Below are 22,034 nucleotides of genomic sequence, written 5' to 3'. Positions count from 1 at the left end.
AGGATAAAAAATAAAAAATTTTATTTAATACGAGTAAAATTAACCTCCTTAAACATCGACAATGTAACTTTTATATATTTTAATAATAAATAATTTTTAATATTTTAATAATTATATTAATATTATTTAAAAAATAAAAAATTTTAAAAAATAATTAAACAATAAAAAGTATTTTTTATTAAATCATTTAAATAATAATTTTTTTTATTTTTTTAAAATATTTTTAAAAATCAATTTCAACTAAATAATCGAAGCCTAATACATACATTTTAATACTTTAATATGAATTGTTTAATTAATAGATAAAACTAATTAGCTCCACATGTACGTTAGTGGGAAAGTGAAATTCTAGTAATAAAAAATAAATAAGGTGAAAGGAGCCCTAGAAGAAGAATAATAAAAAAATAAAAGGAAGGATATTCTGTTCTAGCGGTGTTGGATGTTCCCGCTTCAGTTGCGCGAAATCCCATACATTAGGACACTCTTGGCGGCTCTCTGCCAGTATTCAACTTCCCTGAAATTCCTCCAAACACGTTTCTTTTTCAAATTTTCATTTTCTCTCTCTCTCTCTTTTTTTTTTCCTCAAGAAAATGGGAGCTTACTGCAAGGAAAATCCCTCTGTCTCTCCGGCTTGTAACTTGTCTCCTTCTCACGATCTCAGGCTTTCGAAACACGTCCATGACAACGTCCACGGCAACATTTATCTCGATCCTGTATTTTATTTTCTGTATTTTTTTTGAAATTTTTAGCCTTTTTTTTAAATTTTTTATGTTTGATTTGGTAAAGTGACCTATATATGAGTAGAAAAAATTTACGATAAATGTTTAGTTTAATACTATTTAATTAGTTGGAGTTGTGATTTTCTTCACTGTTTTGATATGCTTAATCAAAATCTTAATGATTATTATTATTATTTTTTAATTTTTGATGTCTTCGTTGACTGGAGAGTCAAGACGATTATTCGACTTTTTTTTTTTTTTTCTGTTTGGTTGCAGCTCTCTTTGAAGTTTATTGACACAGAGCAATTTCAAAGGCAAGTTTACTTTTATTTCATTATAATTTTAGCTCATTTCATTTCAAATCTTATTTATTGATTTTTTTTCGAATTTTTTTTGTATTACAGGCTTCGCGACCTGAAACAACTTGGTAAACTTCACTTTTTATGTGAGAATGAATGTTTTTGAATTGCAATCGCATAAATTGTGTGGCTGAGATGGTTGATTTATTTAGTAAGCATATAATATATGTCAGTTTCACAACAAGTTAAAATAGGATATATTTGAATGGCTAGAATTTGTCTTTATTGCATGGTAAATTAGGGATTTATGATGTTGGAATGAAATATGCATGTAGTGTACAACTTCCATATGTGTATCTTTTTTTTTTTGGAATGATGAATTCATCACACGATTCAAAACTACATCCTAACATGATTCCCTTTTTTGGCCTTTCATACAGTTGACCCTAGAGTTATGGTGTACGGCTTAGTTTGTTGTTGTTATATGAATTCATCGCATGCTTCATAAAAGGATAAATCGGCAAATGCTGTTTTCTTTTTTCGTGGTAAAGAAATATTGATTTGCTATAAAATTGATTTGAGAGTCACACTTTCCTCATTTGTATGTTGTTGCTTGGATGGAATGGATGAGTAGTTGGAAGTCTGCCCTATAGCAAAAGTATATGTTTGTACACTATTTGTTTTTTCTTAGTATGCAATATAGCATGTTAGTTCTTTATTAAAATGATGATATCAATAGTTTGTAAGGTAAAAGATTATTATTCTTTAGTTGTGTTGTTTTCTTGGCAGTTGCATTGTTTGCCATTAGTAAAATAAACTTCTGTTCACAGGATCTTGGTTTTTTCACTTGTGTTAAAATCAACATTAGCTCCATTTCATTGTTTTGGCTTTCATTTTACCAAATTTATCCAAGGTTTCAAATTTTTAGTTTGCTATAGTTCACTGAGTTCACATGGCAGGCTCTAAGTTGCTAATGGGACTAATTTTTAACTTGTTTCAGGAATGGCACACATGGTTTATCCAGGGGCTGTGCATTCCAGGTTTGAGCATTCTCTTGGGGTGTATTGGCTTGCTGGTGAAGCTATCCAAAAGCTCAAAACCTATCAGGTATAGAACTGTTTTTCACTTCTTCTGATCCTAATGTATTCTATGTAAATATCCTAACATACCGTTTGTGTAGGGTTTGGAGCTTGGTATTGATCAATTTGATGTTCAAACAGTGAAAATTGCAGGTAACTACCTGTGTTCCCAAAAAGTATCTTCATTTCAGTTCAATTGGTTACTTATGCATTTTGTTGCGCCAACTGCAGGACTTCTACATGATGTAGGCCATGGACCTTTTAGCCACTTGTTTGAACGTGAATTTCTCCCCAAAGTTCTTAATGGCTTCAAATGGTATGTGTTAAATAATTTTATATGATGCATTTATTCCTTGCTTCTGTTTTTTTCTGTCCTAGTCTTAAGAAATTAGTCAACCACTGATGTCACATGTATCACTCCTATGTCTTTTGCATAAAATGACATTTTCAAAGTTAATCAGTATATCAGTTTTCTTATTTTCTTTGGTGATGTTAGGGGTTGAAGGTAATGTGTTTCTTTTAGTAATCTGTAAATATATGATTTTCATCCATTTTATGTCTTGTCTTAATTTCTAGGGCACATGAGCAAATGTCAGTGAAGCTGATTGATCATATTATTGATGTACATCATATTGATGTTGAATCTGAGATGATTAAAAGAGTCAAGGTGAGCTGATCTTATCAGGAGTTTTTTCCTTACACAATCATCTTTTTTTCTTTTTTGGTTCTGTATGATTCTTTTTCTTTCCTATGGCATGTCTAGCATCCTCGCAACTATTATTATATGCAGAGCCCATTTGCATTGATGTTGCAAATATTCCCAAATAAACTTAGAATGTATGAGGAAATTAGATACTAATAAATTCTATGGTTTTTGGATTGTGAGCTATACTTTGACCATATGGTTTCTTTCTTTAATTCTCCTTTTACTAGCATATCTCAAATTTGCAGTTGAAAATGTGTAAACTGTGTTATGAGCAGAAGGTTAATATAAAGCTATATTTTCATGTCAGTGAGCGGAATTAGAAACTTTCCTGATTTCTATCTGTTTATTTTCTTCCTCTACATATCCTTAGAATTTCAGATTGCAACTTTAACAACTTAGATTTCATGTTGCCAGAATTGATGTTCATCCATATTCATTTATTTATTTATTTTCCAGGAAATGATTCTAGCTAGCTCAGAGTGTGCACTACCAAAAGTAAGTGCTTATTTGTAAGATCCATTTTATCGGCATATGTTGATCACTAGGGCCTTTTTTGCTCTAGTATTAGGAATATTAATGTGTACTATTTTTGTGCTTATTTTGAAGAGTGCAAAGGAGAAGCAATTCTTATATGATATTGTCGCAAATGGTCGGAATGGAATTGATGTGGATAAGTAAGTGAAGTTCAATTATTTGTCCCTCAAATCTTCCTCCCAATTCAAGCTTAAAATAAAATACAATCATATAAAACTTGGAAATTCTATTTCTGCAGGTTTGATTACATTGTACGCGACAGCCGAGCTTGTGGCCTGGGATGCAGTTTTGATTTCCACAGGTTCTTGCTAAATCCTCAAGGCATTTAGCTAATAGTTTCTGCTATCAATAGATAGATTAAAAAGCAAAAGAAAAAAAGGATTAAGGGATATCTTTTTGCTACACCACCTGCAGGTTGATGGAGACAATGCGAGTTTTGGGTGATGAAATCTGCTATCGTGCTAAAGACTGTTAGTATCATCTGTTTTACTCACTTGCAAAGTGCATATTTGATTTTCTTATTTTTATTTTACATCTATATTGGGTAATGGGTACTTTTGCTAGATCTTAGCATCCACAAGTTATTTGCTACTCGTGCTGATCTATATCGAACAGTCTACACCCACTCTAAAGTGAAGGTATTCACAGAATTAACTCTATAGGTTCTACATCATCTTGTTCAAACAAATCTCTTTTACAATGTTGATTTTTCATTTATATTTTCTGTTCATTAGTTATGTAGGCTTGCTTTGTATCTGAAGTAGCAAAGGTTTCATTTCATTTTTATTGCAGGCAATTGAGCTTATGCTAGTAGATGCACTGTTGAAAGCAAATAGTTATCTAGAAATTTCATCTGCCATTCAAGACCCTTCTGAGTACTGGAAGGTTGGAGAACATGCTTAGTATTCTTTTGAGTTAGTAATAATTTAGAGTTGAAATGTATAACATACTGTGTTTTTGGTTTTTTTATTCTTTGAATTCAGCTAGATGACACAATAATCAAAACTATTGAGACAGCACCAGATGAAGAACTCAAGGAATCTAGAGATTTGATTCTGCGCATTCACAGGAGAAATTTATATCAGGTTGAAAAGCTTCACTTACATTTACTTGTTCTTTGTGTTTTAACAATGATCAAATGCAAATAAGCATGCTATTTTGTTTATTATTTTTCTTTGGCTTTTCATTATATGAAAGATGAAGCTTATGATATAATGATTTATTTTTTGTGGCAGTTCTGTAATGAGTATTCAGTACCAAAAGACAAACTAGAACATTTCAAAAATGTCACTGCACAAGACATTGCTTGTTCTCAGGTCCTTCCGTGATATTCTATTGACATGTGCATGATCTTATGCATCTGTTCTTAGATAAAGGATTGAGTAGAGTCTCCAATATTGATACAAGGCATTTTTATTTTAACAGAAAAATGGTGGAGTAGTACTAAAAGAAGAAGATATTGCTGTTTGCAATGTCAAAATTGATTTGACTCGTGGAAGGCAAAATCCTCTTGAAAGGTACCATGAGGCCTTTATGCTCAATTTGAAGAGGCAAATATTTTGCTTGTTTTTATGGGTTTCATCTTTGACTTTAGTCTCATTTCTTTTCCTGTTCATTTTGTTTCACTTCTACCCTTGCAGCATCAACTTTTTCAAGGTAATGAAACTCATCCTGATTTTTAGTTTTCCTGTTTTTATTCATTGCTGGCTTAAAGTGTAAGGTACTCCTCACCTCATCCTTTTACTCAGTCTACGCACATGCCTAGAGTCAAATTTTTGACTTCACCTTCCTAACTGAAGAAGAAAACACTACACTGGATGGTTATTGACATTTGAAATTTTGATTTGTTTTATATTAATGTTGGATTTTTCTTATTTTGTCCATTAAAAAATGGGATAATCTTTATTTTATCTTAAAAAAATACCTGTATGGTATTGGTATCATATTAACTGTCAGGTGCAAGTTATAGTTTTCATAATATCTTGAGGGTTGGGGTAGCAGTAAACACCCAGGAGATATTATGGGTACGTACAATAAAAAAAAGTTCTGCCTATTCAATGGCTATGCAAACATGAAAAGTGGACGTACATTGGCTGCTTAAATGATAGGAAAGTCTGGATCCTGATACTGTTTAGGCATTTTAAGTCTTTTCCTTTGGATTTGCAAGTTTCTGATAGGATTAATTTCTTTCCAGGATTATGAGAGTGAGGAGAAGTTCCCCATACCAGATGATCGCATAAGTCACTTGCTGCCTACATCTTATCAGGATATGATAGTGAGGGTGTATTCCAAAAAACCTGAATTGGTCTGTGAATCCAAATGAAATTATTGTTTGCTTGTTATTTCTCTTTTCCACTATTCTGTTCACAATAAAGTCTCTCTTTTTATGTACTCATGAACAGGTGGAAGCTGTCTCAGAGGCATTTGAAAATTTTCAACTAAAAACCTATGGAATTAAAGCTCAAGTGCATGCTACGCCAGAGAAGAAGAAACGGCGGTTGTGAGGTTACATTGTGATGATTGTTTCTCCTTGTTAGTCCCATTCTATCCAAAAAATACATAGAGCATATTTTCATTTGCCACACAAAGTAAATGCAGTTCAAAAGTTATACACTAGATGGTTGTTAAGTAAATGATTTGGGCCATCTAGCTTTCCCTCAGCTGAAAGAATCATACTGATGTCAAATGGACCATTTTATATAGTTGATCATTTGTTAATTGAGATTTTGTATTAATTCTGATTTTGAGCGAACATTTGAACTGAACTTGTAATTGCTTTTGCTACCACGAAACATTTATGTTTCCAAGCTATCAACCTTGCTGCTCTCCTAATATGATGGGTTTATTTGATGTCCACAAGGTTTAAGGAGTATTCTCTCTCCACACTTTATTAATGAAGTTCTTACATTGTACCTTTAGCATTTGGCTTTATTTTTCGGTTGAGCATTTGGCTCGACAAATAAAAGCACAAAAACCAGTTTGCTGGTAATGTTCAAGACAGGTTGAAATGCCACTATCTGATAAATTTTAGTGAATGGCATATGAAAATGAAGTGATCTAGTTGACTCAAGCCATACAGGAAGTATCATCAGCTCATTAAGGAGAATCAATGAAAATAGTGAATTTAGCGGAGGGAGAGCTTGCTATGATGGTGCATTCAAGACCAGTTGGTTTCTTTCTTTTGCCGGGTAAGAGTATACTCAGCATACCATGTTGATTAGAAGCATCATTAACTGTTTACAGAATGGTGAATCTCATTTAAATCTACATTAATTTCTGCATGATTAGATGAATGCTTGGAGAATAGCTCTCGTGATTATTTGTAGCAGTGCTAATCAAGTTTTGACATGTTCATGTGTATTGCTTCTGTCGGTGGGAGCACTCTATTTTGCATATACTTATCCACAATTTAATATGAGAGCTGCCATCAAAGGAGCTTAACAAGAGAATATGGTAAGGTTTTTTAGTTGGTGCTACTACACTATTATTATCTTGTTTTCCTTGACTAAATGTTCAAGTTTTCTTGTCTTGGGCAAATTATTAGTATATATCCAGTAAAACAATCGTGGATTGTTTGACTATTGGGAAAATGATGGATCAAACAATTCGTATATTTATATCATATTTTTGACGTTTGTCAAACTTATATATGATATTTGCTAAAATTTTAAATTGTTATTTGTGTATTTTTTCATATTGTTTTTATATTATGTAATTTTGTCCTATTTAAAATTACTAGATCTAGGAAAGGATAAGGCTTTTGAGTAGGGATGATAACAAGTTAGGTTGGGATGGATTTTTGTTTGTTTCGAATCCAATTTGATTTTACATTTGTTAAATTCGAATCTGACTTGATTTAAATTTTTTTATTTTTTTAATATTTGAACTTAAATTTAATTTGATATTGTATAAATCATATTTGATTCGATTCGATTCGAAATTAATAAAATATTATTTTTTAAATATAAATATTTAAATATATAATTATATAAATAAAAAATTAATTTAAAAATTATTTTTATATAATATCGGATCGGGTTGAGTTTGATTAAAATTTGATTAAAATTTGAATATGATCTGAATCAGATATTTTTTAGCGTTTCTCGACCTGATTTAAAATTTGATTAAAAAATAATAATAATCTTATAGGATCGGATCGGATAAAAATTCACTGGGAACGGGTTGCTCAACCTACCTTTGAGCCTCTTTGACAGCCAAAATCACGGAGGTCTCTATTATTTCCCAGTTACCTAGTGGAAATTGGTGAAACAATTGGGGCCCTCTCGTCTGGTCCCGTGACTCCCTTCTCTATTCTGATGCTAGTTTGCTTTGCATTAAGTCAACAAAGGCAGAACTTCACGTGCTTGATGATGTTTGAGCAGCGCAATGAATACTGTTATATTCATGGGAAAGATAATGGTTTAGGGGTCACTTTCCTTTCTTTCTCGGCTTATCTCCATTTGCCGTCCTCGTTGCTCCATAGTCAAGGGTCGAGGCCGACAGTTGGATATTAAGGGGTGTAAGCTATATTTATGATGAATTATTTGGCAAACGTAAGAAGTTGAATTTTGTTAGTCTCTAATGCACGAACTTCTGGAGTTCGAATATGATACATAATATGATTACATATTGTCCTAACCTAACAATCTATTATAACCTTTTTTATAACTAATAATTTCTAGTTTGATAATGTTACCTTTTTAATACGAAGAAAGCATAATAGAGGAAATGATTGCGGACATGAGGGATTTGAATCTTAAAATTATTAGATATTATTTTTAAATGTAATTGTATGAATTAATGGGGAACATTTAGATTTAGTGTATAGGATGATGAATAAGATAGTATAATAATTATTTTATATTATGTTTGATTTGTATTTAATCAAAAGAAATATGATTATAAAAAGAATTATCATTCTTTTGGTATATGATGATTCAATTTTTTTAAAATATAAAAAATTATTTTTAATTTATGAGATTAAATTTATATGTTTTATTATATTTTTAAAAAATATATTAATAATTTAAATTGAATGAATTTCAAAAAAAAATAATTTTGATTAATAAATAAATTATTTTATCTTAATTTTTGCATACAAATATAAAATAGATTGATATTATTTAATTGAATTTTATTAATAATATTATTTTATTTTATCATAATCTAGTGTATTACACATGATTTTAGAGTTTCATTTGATAATGATATTTAAATCTCTATTTAAGTATATCCAATAATTTATCCATCTATTTAGCGTATAACACAAATTATTGTCACATTCACGTTGACATGTTAATCATAGTATTTTTTTGGTTTTTTTGAACTTATATTTTTTTGTTAAAATTTTAAATTATATTATATTTATATTATTTTATCAATTTTATATTAAATTATTGTATTTAATTTAAAATTGCTAAATTTTTAGGTTTGAATTCAAGTTCATTTAATAGTTAAATACTAGTACTTTATTTTTTTGGCTAGTTAAGTACTTTATTTAAAGATTGGAGGACGTGCACAAGTACCCCAATAATACCTCTTTAATTTAGTAAAATAAAGAGGCCAATCAAAGTCTTTTTTCAACCCTAAATAATACCTTCCTCATAATCGCCATCCTTTCTACCCTTCATTTGTAGGTTACGTGTCCTTCTTTGATTTCTCTTTCTTTTGTTGTTTAAATTTAATTGTTTTATATAGATTCAATCATGGAACTGAACTTCCCATTATTGGAAAAAATTGGGTAAAACACTTGAACCACTGAAAGGGGTATTTTCACTGTTTTCTTGTATCCATTTTGTAGCCGACAGCTGTTTGATTGTTAATATAAAAAATTAGTCCCGTGAAGTTTTTAATTATTGACTTGTTTAAAATCCAATGATGGTTGGACAGGTAAGCAGTAGTGCTGATGTGGAAGATTATGATTGGTTCTTTTTTATGCACACAAATTGATGAAGTCATGCATGAAGCGGTAAGTATTATCTTCTATGAAGTTATGAATATCATGGATTGGGCAAGCGTCCTCACATGCAAAGCTAGCCGACTAGTCTGGCATCTAACACTCTTTATTTTTCAGGGAAAACAAATAAATTTGAGGAAAAAAATCAAATTTTCTTTTAAAATGGTTATTTTTCCCATTTACAAATATAAATATCATGTTTTTGATTTTTTGTACTTTAGAGTTGAAATTTTTTTTATAATTAAGGCAGATTTAAGTTTTGGTAATTGAAATTGAAAATTAATGGACCATTTCTTTGAAAAGAAATAGGAATAACAAAAAGATAAAAATAAAAATGACACTAAAGTGAATATTTATTATTTTTAAAATATTTTATATTCGAATTTATTTAATATTTATAATATCCGAATTTATTTAAATATTCATTTAAGTTTAATGTCATTATTCAAATACGAATTCACTTAACTAAGAATTATTTGTTTAAATATATGAATTTATTAAAATATTCGTTTATTTAAATTTTTTGTTAGAATATAAAATAAACAAAAATTTAATAAGTTCACTCTTAAATAATAATAAATATAAGTAATTTTTGAAGGTCCGAAATATTTTATAAATATAAAATTTTACATATTTTACATATGTAAATGGTAATAAATTTTCATATAGATTCAAATATTTATTATTATTCATTAAAATTTAAATATATTTGGATATTAAATATTTAAGAGATATTATTCGTATTTATTTTAAATCTATCACAAATAATAAAATTTTTATTTGAATTCATTAATTATTTATTTATATATAATTATCAAAATTAGATATAAGCGAATTGAATAATGACGAATATCTATTTATTTTACTATCTGTCATTTCTAACAAAAATAAAAATTGTTTTTATAACAATTAGAGATAAGATTTAATTATTTAACTGTCAATATTGTAGCTTATCCTTACATTTATTTATTTACATATCCAAAATATAAGAATAATTTGATGCCAAAACTAGCATAGCGTGTGGTACACTCTTTTTTCCGCCTTTTTAAATGTTTTAAGATAGTAAGTAATTGAACTTTAATAATTGATCATTGAAATTTTTTGCACTTTGATAAGTTATGAATTACTATTATAAAAAAAATTCTCTTATTATTATGTCATCATTAGACTAATAATTCGTAAGATATTTGTTCAAAAAATAACGACAAAATTATCAACTTAAAGTCTAGTAACTGTCGAGCTTATCCCTTCACCAAACAAGTTCTAGCTAAAAATGATTTACTCAGTTTTAAATCATTTATTTCTTCTGTTTGTTTATTATTTTTCAAAACCAAATTCAAACCGCAATTTTTAAATAGTGAAAACAAATATATTCTATCTACTATTAAGTCAAAAACACAAAATATTTTATTCAATAATAAATATTCTTTTTATCTTAAAATATTTGTCATGTATTAATTTTTATGAAATTAAAATTTTTTTAATTTTAATGTATTTAATATTAAATTTTTTTTATAAAATTAAAGTTTCATGATTTTTAATGTTAAAAAATAAAAAAATATATAAAAGAACTAGAGTTTTAGATATTAAAAAAAAATAAGACATAATTTTGTGACATCTCAAAAAGTAAAGATGGATAAAGAAAATGAGATAAAAGAGTGTACAATATTTATGTTTTTTTTATTATCAAACTTTATTTAATAATAAGTTATAAATTTGATAATTTTAAATATGATATGATGATATAATATAAAAAAAATATAAAAATGATATATTTAAAATTTTTAATAAAAATCTATATAAATGTAATAAAAACTAAAAGCTATATTATCATATTTGACTTTTTTACGCATTTTAATAACATAAATTTCATATTTAACGTGGTATGGATATCACATTTAATAACTTGTGATGTAAGACTTGAGAAATTTAATAATTTGTGATGTAAGATTTGAGAAAATTAAAACCGCTTTAAAGGAAGTATATGAACCAAAATCTAAAGTGTTAATGTCATTTTACACAAAGAAAAAAAAAAAAACTACTATAAACATATAAAATAAATAAATAAAAAGCTAAACAATTTGCAACTTCCATTGTAATTGTTTAGGAGTATCCTGAGAAGTGAAGAAGTGGAGAGGCAGAGTACCCTCTTTGAAAAGGACAGGTTAGTTTCACTTACAAAACACAAAAAAAAAAAAAAAAAAAAAAAAAAGAAGGTACGTTTCACCGTGAATCCCATAAAAATATACTTGAAAACAAGAGGAAAAGAAAAGGCAACGAGAGAACGGAGGAGGAGAAGAAAGAAGCAGAGAAACAACAAAATAGCAACAACAGCCAGCAGTAACACAAGAAAACCAAAAGTGGGTCATAACTACACACGTCGTCTTCAGGCAAAAATCCATGTGCCCACATGGCTGTTTGTGAGCTTTGAAAGAAACAAATAGCCAAAACCAAAAGAAAAAGACCCAAACTTTTTTTTTCATATATATATATATGTATTATACTTTAGATCATCATTAAGTTCTAGTTTCTAGTTTAGATTTTGGATAGAAACCCATTATCAGAAATAGCTCACAGAAAAAAAATGTGAAGAAAAACTAAGAAAAAAAGCTTTCTAAGATTGGTCTTTTTCTTTTACTGTTTGTTCGTATTTGAGGAGTGACGTTGTGAATTTTAGTTGGGGTTGAGAAGATGAAGGAGAAAAGTGAGGGTGGTGGAGGAGGGTATGTAAGAGCAGATCAGATAGATCTGAAGAGCTTGGATGAGCAACTCCAAAGGCATCTTAGTAGAGCGTGGACGATGGAGAAGAACAAGAACAGAAAAGAGGAAGGAGAGGAAGTTGGCGGCGGAGGAGGAGGTGGAGAACAGCTAAGGCCAAGCAACAGTGCGAGAAGACAAGAGTGGGAGATTGATCCTTCTAAGCTTATCATTAAAAGTGTCATAGCTCGTGGCACTTTTGGTACTGTTCACCGTGGTATTTATGATGGCCAAGATGTTGCCGGTATTGATCCTTTTCCCCTCATTTTTCTGTTTAAGATATGTTTATGAGTACCCATTTGTTGTTGTAACACTGAACTTTTCTCACAATGACATTTTTCTTAAATTGCTGTTCACTTTCTTGGTGGTTATAATACTATAGATTTCACTCATTTTTTCTGTTTCTCTTTTGGTTTCTGTGAAAACCCACTTTGAGATGAACTTTCTATGCATGATAAAGTGTTACAGGGATATGCATTAGACGCTCAAAGTAAGTTATCACTTTTGGCCTTTTCGTTGAGTGGCTAATCAAAATTAAACAGTTAATTTCACAATAGGCTTGATTTGATTAGTGTTCTTCCATCATCGGCTGACCAAATTTAGAGTTTCTCAATGTGAATTGTACTATGATTTTAATCCTAGGGGCTGCCTGATGTTTACAGTTGTATAGTTACACCTTAAGGGTGCTTTATGGCTAATGTTTTAATATTTCTAAGTTCTTCAGCTACTGTTTTAATAATCTTATTACCCCTGTTCCATTTGTTGGCTGTTGAAAAAACGCAGGTGAAGGAAAATAAACTAGAACTTTGAATCCTCGATTTTAATAAGTTGATTCTAAGAATAACAACAATTCCAATGCATACACCTGATACTGGGATGAGTTTTTTCCTTCTTAATAGTAAGCAACAAGAAACATCAATCTTTACCATAATTTCTGTCTGCTTCCCCAGACTTTTGGGCTACCAAAGGGAAAATGATTTGCTTATGTAGCTAATAATTTCCTGTTATGTTAATCTGTTGTTTTCCACGGAGCAGTTTGTGATAAAAACTTGTGGATCTAACTTCTGGAAATCCGTGATTCACGAGATTTTTTGAGGTGGCGGTTAGTTGCACTGCTGCAGTGACTTAAATAATGTTATTCTTTTTCTAACCGTTCATGTGTCCTAATTTATTGCTGATATGCACTCATATCTCAACTTTTTTGGAGAGAAAAGCTAGAAAACTAAAAGAGCCTCATCGACATTGTGACTCACAAGTTCTGGCTAGCTATAAAGCTGCCAAATGGACCTTATCTCATCTACTAGAAAAATAGCACCCAAGTATTTCAGTAAGCTACATGGACTTAATTGCCTCATTAATCTAAGACTAGATTTGGGATGGATAGATAGCTCTTTGATTGATCATAGAGACAGTTTATTTGGTATTTCTTTCTTGATTTTCTGTTGCTTTTCTGTTAAATTATGTGTGAAAACTAGATAGAGATGTTGGACCTTTACTTTTTCGTTTTGTATCTATTTACTTTTTTTTTTTACTTATTTCTTCCATCATGCTTAGTTAAACTTCTTGAGTGGGGAGAAGAGGGCCACAGATCCCAGGCTGAACTAGCTTCACTTAGAGCAGCCTTTACACAGGAAGTTGCTGTGTGGCATAAGCTCGATCATCCTAATGTAACAAAGGTAATGTTTCTTATCTTGTATCACTACATTTTCCAGCTTTCTTCACTCTTTTCCACATACCTGCAATCAAATTAAAGTAGCCTAGTATAATATGCTGGAAGTTCGAGGACGGGATCATCATCCTTTCATCACTCATCTTGACCCCAAGCCCAAGACCTGAATGTTTAGACTTAGTGCATAAGGTTTTAGTTAGTTTATTTTATCTTGAGGGTTTAAGCAACACTGAGTTCTAACAAGTCCAGGAACCGTATTGCCATCAAATATGCTTCATGTATACTTATCACAATGTAAGATCTTATTATTTCTCTTATTTTACTCATTTAAGTATGTCAACTCTGTAATTAGGATGTTGACAACAGTGTGACTGTGAGGGTATATTGGATATGTGAGATCTGATGCTGACCAGAATAAATGGGCATTATTGGTCATTATGGGGTCTGAAACCAGGAATGCTTAAACAGGGTCCTCTCTGTTGTATCGGTTGGCTACTTATATTTGTTTTTAATCTGTGTGCTAAATTTCTCATGCAGTTTATAGGGGCGACAATGGGCTCATCAGAGCTGAACATACAGACAGAAAATGGTCATATTGGCATGCCAAGTAATGTTTGTTGTGTTGTTGTTGAATATTGTCCTGGGGGTGCTTTGAAATCGTACCTGATAAAGAATCGAAGAAGGAAGCTGGCCTTTAAAGTAGTTGTTCAACTGGCACTAGATCTTGCACGAGGGTCAAATTCCTGTGCCTCATCCATATTCTATTTGTTCCTTTAAATCTATAATATATGAATAATGCTCAAATTGTAAATTGTAATTTAAATTAGAGTTCCCCGATCATTTGTGTTGACATTGTTGCTTTCTATGCATTTTAGGTTGAGCTATCTTCACTCCAAGAAGATTGTCCATAGAGATGTCAAAACAGAAAACATGCTTCTGGACAAGACACGTACTGTGAAAATAGCTGATTTTGGGGTTGCTCGCCTTGAGGCTTCAAATCCTAATGACATGACTGGAGAGACTGGAACACTTGGTTACATGGCACCAGAGGTATACAGCTTATCTGTTTTCTTTTGGTTTTGCAGTTTTTCTCTCCCATCCTCTTTCTTGTGAATGGCCTGTTTGGGATTATGGGATGCGCAAGAATTTAAAAACATTTAGAACTTTGCTTATTTGAATTTATGCATTGAGGGGGTCCCATGATCAAACTTTTGAAGAATATGCATGCCGCTTTATGGGTTAATTCTTAGAGGTGATATGGTTGGACTGCACTCTTTCTGACGATCATATTTTATGTATCTGCTCTGCGTTGGCGGTGTATAGCATCCCTCGAAAAGAGATCAGATCTGTGACTTCTCTCTCTTTCCTGTATGTTCTTGGTGTTTTCCTACAAAATTATATTACAAAATGCCAGTTAGAAAGTCTGATCCTTTGAAGCCTGAGTTTGTAAGCTAGAGCCACAATTTCTTTATATAGTAATGTTTTGATACCACTGTCTTATCTTTGTCCTGAAGGAACGTATATATCATACATGGCAGCATGTCAGTTAGTTGAGGCTCATACTTTTTGTTCCTAGAATTATCAGATGTAGGGTCTTAAGTCTGAATTACGGCAACTACTATCAAGATTCTTGGCTTGTTCCAGTAAGCATTTTAGCAGTTTTACTGGGAAGAAAGAAATGATTTAACTTTCTTTAAGGCGTTTGGGGTAGATTGTTGCTACTTCTATGTGCTCAAAACTTCCTGTTCACGTGGACAGTCTTTAATGATTCAGCTTTGGTTAAATGAGATTATATGTTGACTTCTTCCAGCATCAAATCATTTGTATCTAATGTATTATCTAACATTGATGAATTGAAATGCGACAGGTCCTCAACGGCAATCCCTACAATAGAAAGTGTGACGTGTATAGTTTTGGTATCTGCTTGTGGGAGATATACTGCTGTGACATGCCATATCCTGATCTCAGCTTCTCAGAAGTGACATCTGCCGTCGTGCGCCAGGTAAATGAATCAATCTCATATGACATTATCAGTCACTAAAAAGATAAACTAAGATGATTCTATACCAATTGTACATTAAGTAGAGCCTTGTTAATACTCCATTGTACTTTTTCTCTACTCCTGGCATGCCAAATGATAGATAATAACATAAACTTTAAACTACAGAATCTCAGGCCAGAGATACCTCGTTGCTGTCCAAGTTCTCTTGCAAATGTAATGAAGCGATGTTGGGATGCCAACCCTGACAAACGGCCGGAGATGGATGAAGTGGTGTCCATGTTGGAGGCTATCGACACATCTAGGGGAGGAGGCATGATCCCACATGATCAGCCTCAGGGTTGTTTGTGTTTTCGAAGATATCGCGGACCTTGAGATTGTTACCCTTTGAATTAAAGATGCTTTCTGGGTTAGAGTCCAGTTTATTCATATTTAATTGAATCGGAAAGATGGCAATGTAAGAGCTTATAGTACGAAATTGTGGAGTTTATTGACTAGGAAATGCTCCACAATATCAGCTATTTGGAATATGCATTTTGTAAAGCTTTTCTTTCTCTCCCTTTAGTTTCCTTCATTTACCGTATATCTGATCCACTGGCCAGTTATATAACAGATCGGCCACAACCTTTCATAGAAGCTTCAATATCCCATTAAGATGATGGATCCTTGGTTATCATTACAGTGACAAATTTTAATAAAAATTACATACGAGTTTGACAAAAATTAAAAATTTGTTGTATATTTGACTCCACGGGAATTGTGAGATGAGAATTTTCGGGTTTTACATTGTTAAATACGAAATTGACAAACACAAATGCATAAATTATTAAGTATGGTTATCATCTATCTTGTACAATAAATGTTTTTCCAAATGAATTTAACAAATGCTTAAAGCTGATGACTGATTGATCGATATTGATCTGCAGCCCTAATTTGTAATGCCTTTTTAAGGAGGATCATCACATCTGGTGAGGTTATTATCTGTTTTGGCCATCAACAGTTGAATTAAGGACAGAATGAGATTTTCACAATTTCATATGTAACAACTAAGCGTTTTCTGATATAAAAAAGAATAGATTCTCAGTTGAAATAATACAATAATTCTGACAGATTGAAGGATTACAGAATGAACTGAATCACATGAAACAACTTGTCTTATATGCAATTCTAAAAACACACAAAAAAACAAAAGGGTTCTAACCAGCTATCTTATAACTTGGATTGATTAGATTATCCAGGCCAGAAACCACTTGAATTGACTCTATAACATCACCAACCTTTAGGTCTGCCAAAAAATCCTGATTCTCAGTCACATAACCGAACACGGCGTACCGACCATCCAATATATTGGCATTACTAGGTGTTAGTTCACTTTCTTTCAATAGCCAGAATACCTGGCTTGAGGCAGAATTATTCTCAAACTCCTGTCAGATATAGAAAGGGAAAGTCAAAGAAAAGGAACGTAATACCAACAAGGGAAAGAAAAAAAAAAAGAGTTGATAAGTTCTCACATCTCTTGCCATTGCCATGGTTCCAAAAGCATTGAAGGGAAGCTTTGTTTGAGCCTTGTATAGACCGAGCTCCTGTCCAAACACAAACAGCCAACTCTTCTCAATTTCGATTAAAGCATGGATTTGATATATCATTTATTTTGTTATCTCTAAACTTTAATATGTGAGAAAAGAAAGCTTACCTCCAGTGTTGCTCCATAGACAGGTGCTTTCTCCCCATCAACCATGATTTCTAATGGTATTGTCCGGGTTTTCTCAGTACTAGGATCAATAAAGCCCTCTGCAGGACCTTCAGGATCTCCAGTTTGAACAACAAACCCATCCGCTGCAGCAAATCCAAGGAGATGTAACTAAAAGTCTGTGTATCCTTGAAAATGACGTACAGTCTATATGATGTTGATAGCAACAATAGAATAGAGTTTGCAAAATACAATCACACTATCAGAATCCTGTTTGGATTTATTTACACTATTAGACATGAGACAAATAAGCACAGATAAGATATCTACCTCAAAAAGTAAAAATGTGTTAGAAAACTCATTATATTTTGTTAATGCTATGATAAATAAAAAACATAATAATAGAATGATCTTTGAAAAGCTTCCATTCCCAAGGCAGTCAGTAATCTTTGAATATTTTCCACAATCCATAAAACTAGGAATAGAATACAGCAGTATCATAAGTTACCTCTCTGAATTTCCATGCCATCATAGAAGTGCCTTTGCACCAGGTCAACAAAATTCCCAGCAGTTACTGGGGCATTATACCCATCCAGAACTATATGGAACACACACTGCTCTAGATTAGGATTGTCCTTGACTTTGACCTTCATATCCACAGTTGCTCTCCCCTTCAAAAGAGGCATACTTTGATATTCTTCAGGTACTTCATATGGGAAGCCATCCACCATATCCTCTTCAACACTGCAGAAATCCAATGCCCCAGGAAGATCTCAGCTGCAGTCAATGACAAGGTATCTATGAGAATAATTTATTTTAAGAGGCTTAGTTTTTAAGTCCTTCTCAACTTTTATGATGAAAGTACGACACAGTTTTTAAGGCATGATGAGCAGCCCACCGCACCTCGGAAAAACCTCTATGTAAATTTTGTTAGTTTAATCTTTTTAGCTGACTTGGGCCTTGCTTGGTGCCAACAGTTGTGGCATGGCTGATATATTCTTGTTTGTCATAGTGACTACACATGTTTGCAGTTGCAGACCCAAACCCATTTTGGTGCACTTCTTATACCACAGACACAAGCAGAGTCATTAAATTTGCTTCACCTTGAGCAAATGATACAAACTTGACCACTATATGACAGGTCAAACACAGAGCATTTCGGGCAAACTAAGTATTTTGGTGTAGGTTAAACAATACTACCATTAAATTTAGAGCATATTTTCCAACAAATTAAAAGCATTTTACGCAACCTTAAGGAACTGCACTTAGCAACATTGAGGGACAAATAGGAATCAAGGCTAACTTCACATATCCACAACTTAGAAAATCTACCATATACAAGGATCATTTATGTTGATTTTGAAAAGCCACTGGAAATTAAAGCATTATATATTTTTTAATACCTAGTCCTTTTTCGAGGGTGTATAAACTAAGCAACAAAATGCTAATCTTCAGCATTATGTTTTAAACGTTTTACTGAGATACTCACTCTCCAACGTATTGAAGCAGCTCCTTCTGTTTAGGTGCCACTGCATCTCTATTCCTATCCTCCACAATCTGTTGTAGTTCCTTCATTCCAACTTCCAGCTTGTCAAGCAATTCCACTCCATGGTCCTTCTTTGCTTCAGCTAATCCTGAGATAATTAAAGTTTTCCCTTGCTTGAGGGATCGAGATGCTTGCTTCACATTCTACATTTTATACAAAGACAAGGCCTTGGTTATCATGAATGCAATCACTAAGCCTATCACCAGAAGCATATACAAATATCAGATTTTCAGTTCATTTAAAGCCAGGGAGTCTTACTCTCTCAACAGAATCTAGTGCCTTGACACCAGCAATCTTTAGACTCTCCGATATATCTTCAAGAGGTTTTTGTACTTCTCTTATAGCTTTATTGTTAATTGGCAGTGCATATCTCAACAATGCTCCAGGGTCTTTTATTGGAGGCCCAGAGATTAAAACAGACAAATCAGGCAATGCAGGACCGGCTGCATAAGCATTAGGGGACCAATCCAGTGATGGCATTCCAGTTATCAACCCAGCCGCCAAAACAATGGAGATTGCACATTCCTTCAGGGAAAATGACCTCCCTTTCTGCTCAAAAACCAATCATTATAACACATCAATGGTATCAAAAACCAATCTTTACCCAGAAAAGGAAAAAGAATCTAACTCCAGCACTCCCATATAAAATATATATCTCCTATTATTCAAAGCAATAACATTCACCAACCAAATTATTTACTCAAATTCATGGAGGAAAAAAATGCTTCCTTTTCCCTGATGAATCAAATCCATCAGAACTCAAAAAGCAAGAAAATAACAAACAATTAAAAAAACCCAACCTGCCCATCTTGAAGCTGACAGTGAACATGCTTCTGGGAACTACATTTGGGCAGTAACTGCCTATTCCACCAAGAGCTACTCTTCTGAGTCCTTAGAAAGCTTGAACCTTTGGTGGGTATTCTTGGATTGGTCCATTTAGGGGCAGCTAAAGAAGAGTAACAGTTGCAACAGATAATAGCTGACATATTAAGAGATGAAAAATGACAACTACTAATAATATCAAAGGTTTTTCATGAATAAAAATGGGCAATGAAATTTTTGATCAAAACTTGAGTCTTTTTTGAGATGGAGAAAAGATAAGGTTGTTGGGTTCAGACCAGAAACATAAATAAAATGTTCCTCATGCTCTGGATAAGATTTCCATTTTTAGATTTTTTATCTCTTTCTCTGTCTCTCATTTTTTTTAGTTTTATTTTTTTTCTTTGTGCATTGTGCTTCCGGCTTATTTTGGCATGGGGGATTTGATCCACCATTGTTATTGGGCTTGTAGCCCATCACACTTCATGACTTATATAATGTGAGAATGTGAAATCGCATTCCTTTCTCTACCTTTTGGCTTTGGTTAAGGTATCTGTTCTTATAATTAATGTTTAATTATTAGCTATATTTGGGAAGATTTGCTATATATATAATTAATTTTGACAAATAAAGCAGTGATGATGACTTAAATCAAGTCCAAATTTGGAGCAATATATGTTAGATATGGCTCTTAATTATTTAAATTCCAAAATTATTGAATACGATATCAGATAAGTGATAAAAAAACTATGTTACATGGATTCTGGATAAAATGTCGGATATGAACATTTCATACTCTTAATAAATTTTTACATTGATTTTGAAAATTAAAATATCATACTTGTATGAATAATAAAAGATAATATATTTGTGACACATTGTCTACTTTTATTCAAAAATTTCATAATTTTATATTTTATGTTATTATCTGATGTATTTGTTGTTTAAATCATTGTCTTATATATCTTCAAGATGTCAAGGATTTTGTGTAACCAACACATTATGGAATTGAAAGTTGCTAGACATATTAATAATCATCTGTTGTTCCCATTCATTTTTGCATGGTTTTTTTGAAAGGTTGAACATTTCCAAAAGTGTGGGCTTATTCAACAACTTGTAGTCCTACTCTCCTCTTTCATTCACTTTAGCCTAGCCCACTTTACATTCCATCAACTGGTTTCTTTCCTTCTTTGGACATGACCAAGGCCCAAATTTATTTTTTTTTTTATAAATATTATTAAATAATTAAGAATAAAATACATGCAATATTTATTATTAAATAAAAAAAAAAGCTAATGGTTGATTATACCCACATATATGATATAGTGGATGGTCCTAGATGAGAGAAGAAATAAACAAAATTGACTAGTTTTTTAGACAAAGACATAAGGGAATAGCACTACCTTATGCTCCCACTTTTGTCATCATCAATATCTTTTATTAGCCTTACATATTGAAACACACATTCTCTGAAATATTTAAATAAAAATTGTTGTAGTTCGATTTTTAATCATAATTTTTTTTTAATTTTAATTTATTTTTAAATATAAAAAAATATTTTTCAAAAATTTTGAATGAAAAAATTTAGTTATAAAAATTTCGTCCAAATTTAAAAATCTTTGTTCAAGGATCAAATCAAGTTGGGTCGAATAGGACAAGTCTAATCCCTACTTTATATATAAAGCTAAATAAAAGTAAATAAAATCTTCAAAAATTAAAAAAAAAAAACCCATTTTTTTAGTAAAAAAGATACCATGAATTTAGTCCTTTTGCCTTAGTTGTGAAGGAATTAAATAACAAATTTTGGTATATATGTTTTACAATGAAGAAAAAATTATCCCAAATTAACTAAACCATGATCACAAATGTGCTTGATTCTTATACACTTGAGAACTAGTTCAAGAAATTTCAAGATTGTAATTATCATTAATTTTTCTATATATATTGATTAATGTAAACTTTCTAATATTGAACCATAAAAACTTCAATTATGGGTGTCAAATGTGCTTTATTAATAATTAAAATAGGGTTAATTTATATTAATTAAGATAAAAACTAAGGTTGAGGTAATTGACTAGTGGGGAATATTTTGCAAGAAAATTAAAAAAAAAAAAAAAAGAAAGAAAGAAAATATTCTAAGACAAATGCATAGGAACTATTGGTTGGTGTTTAAGTGCAATGTAAAGAGAGTAAAGTGATCATATGTGTTCTTGATTCCTTAATTGAGTAAGAAATTGTGCTTAGTATTGTGTATGTGAGAA

At 31.6% G+C, this 22,034-nt stretch overlaps 3 protein-coding genes across 3 annotated transcripts; 2 read left to right on the top strand and 1 right to left on the bottom strand.

The window, feature by feature from the left end:
* The first annotated feature begins 331 nt into the window (after positions 1–331).
* LOC111291932 (uncharacterized) lies at positions 332–6,148 on the top strand. The gene is made up of 19 exons (XM_022884064.2): positions 332–713; positions 996–1,033; positions 1,124–1,146; positions 2,019–2,125; positions 2,199–2,250; positions 2,329–2,413; positions 2,674–2,764; positions 3,260–3,298; positions 3,410–3,477; positions 3,576–3,638; positions 3,752–3,807; positions 3,902–3,975; positions 4,130–4,222; positions 4,321–4,422; positions 4,573–4,653; positions 4,763–4,854; positions 4,978–4,993; positions 5,532–5,642; positions 5,740–6,148. The coding sequence occupies exons 1-19, from the start codon at positions 591–593 to the stop codon at positions 5,839–5,841; spliced, it is 1,416 nt and encodes a 471-aa protein (XP_022739799.2). The 5' UTR covers positions 332–590; the 3' UTR covers positions 5,842–6,148.
* Positions 6,149–11,808: 5,660 nt separating this feature from the next.
* On the top strand, positions 11,809–16,277 carry LOC111291970 (serine/threonine-protein kinase 54-like). Its single transcript, XM_022884123.2, has 6 exons — positions 11,809–12,294; positions 13,605–13,726; positions 14,257–14,453; positions 14,595–14,769; positions 15,587–15,721; positions 15,887–16,277. The coding sequence occupies exons 1-6, from the start codon at positions 11,985–11,987 to the stop codon at positions 16,091–16,093; spliced, it is 1,146 nt and encodes a 381-aa protein (XP_022739858.1). The 5' UTR covers positions 11,809–11,984; the 3' UTR covers positions 16,094–16,277.
* Positions 16,278–16,756: 479 nt separating this feature from the next.
* On the bottom strand, positions 16,757–20,104 carry LOC111291969 (peptidyl-prolyl cis-trans isomerase CYP38, chloroplastic-like). Its single transcript, XM_022884122.2, has 7 exons — positions 19,755–20,104; positions 19,213–19,503; positions 18,898–19,097; positions 17,917–18,152; positions 17,412–17,554; positions 17,230–17,301; positions 16,757–17,142 (listed from the first exon to the last, which is right to left on the bottom strand). The coding sequence occupies exons 1-7, from the start codon at positions 19,938–19,940 to the stop codon at positions 16,915–16,917; spliced, it is 1,356 nt and encodes a 451-aa protein (XP_022739857.2). The 5' UTR covers positions 19,941–20,104; the 3' UTR covers positions 16,757–16,914.
* Between the last annotated feature and the right edge of the window lie 1,930 nt (positions 20,105–22,034).

This window comes from Durio zibethinus, chromosome 10 (assembly GCF_047325235.1).
Source record: "Durio zibethinus cultivar Kanyao isolate XHJ-2024 chromosome 10, ASM4732523v1, whole genome shotgun sequence".
In the NCBI taxonomy this organism is placed as follows: Eukaryota; Viridiplantae; Streptophyta; class Magnoliopsida; order Malvales; family Malvaceae; genus Durio; species Durio zibethinus.
The sequence above is the reverse complement of the archived record's forward strand: the minus strand, read 5'-3'. Positions and strand labels throughout refer to the sequence as shown.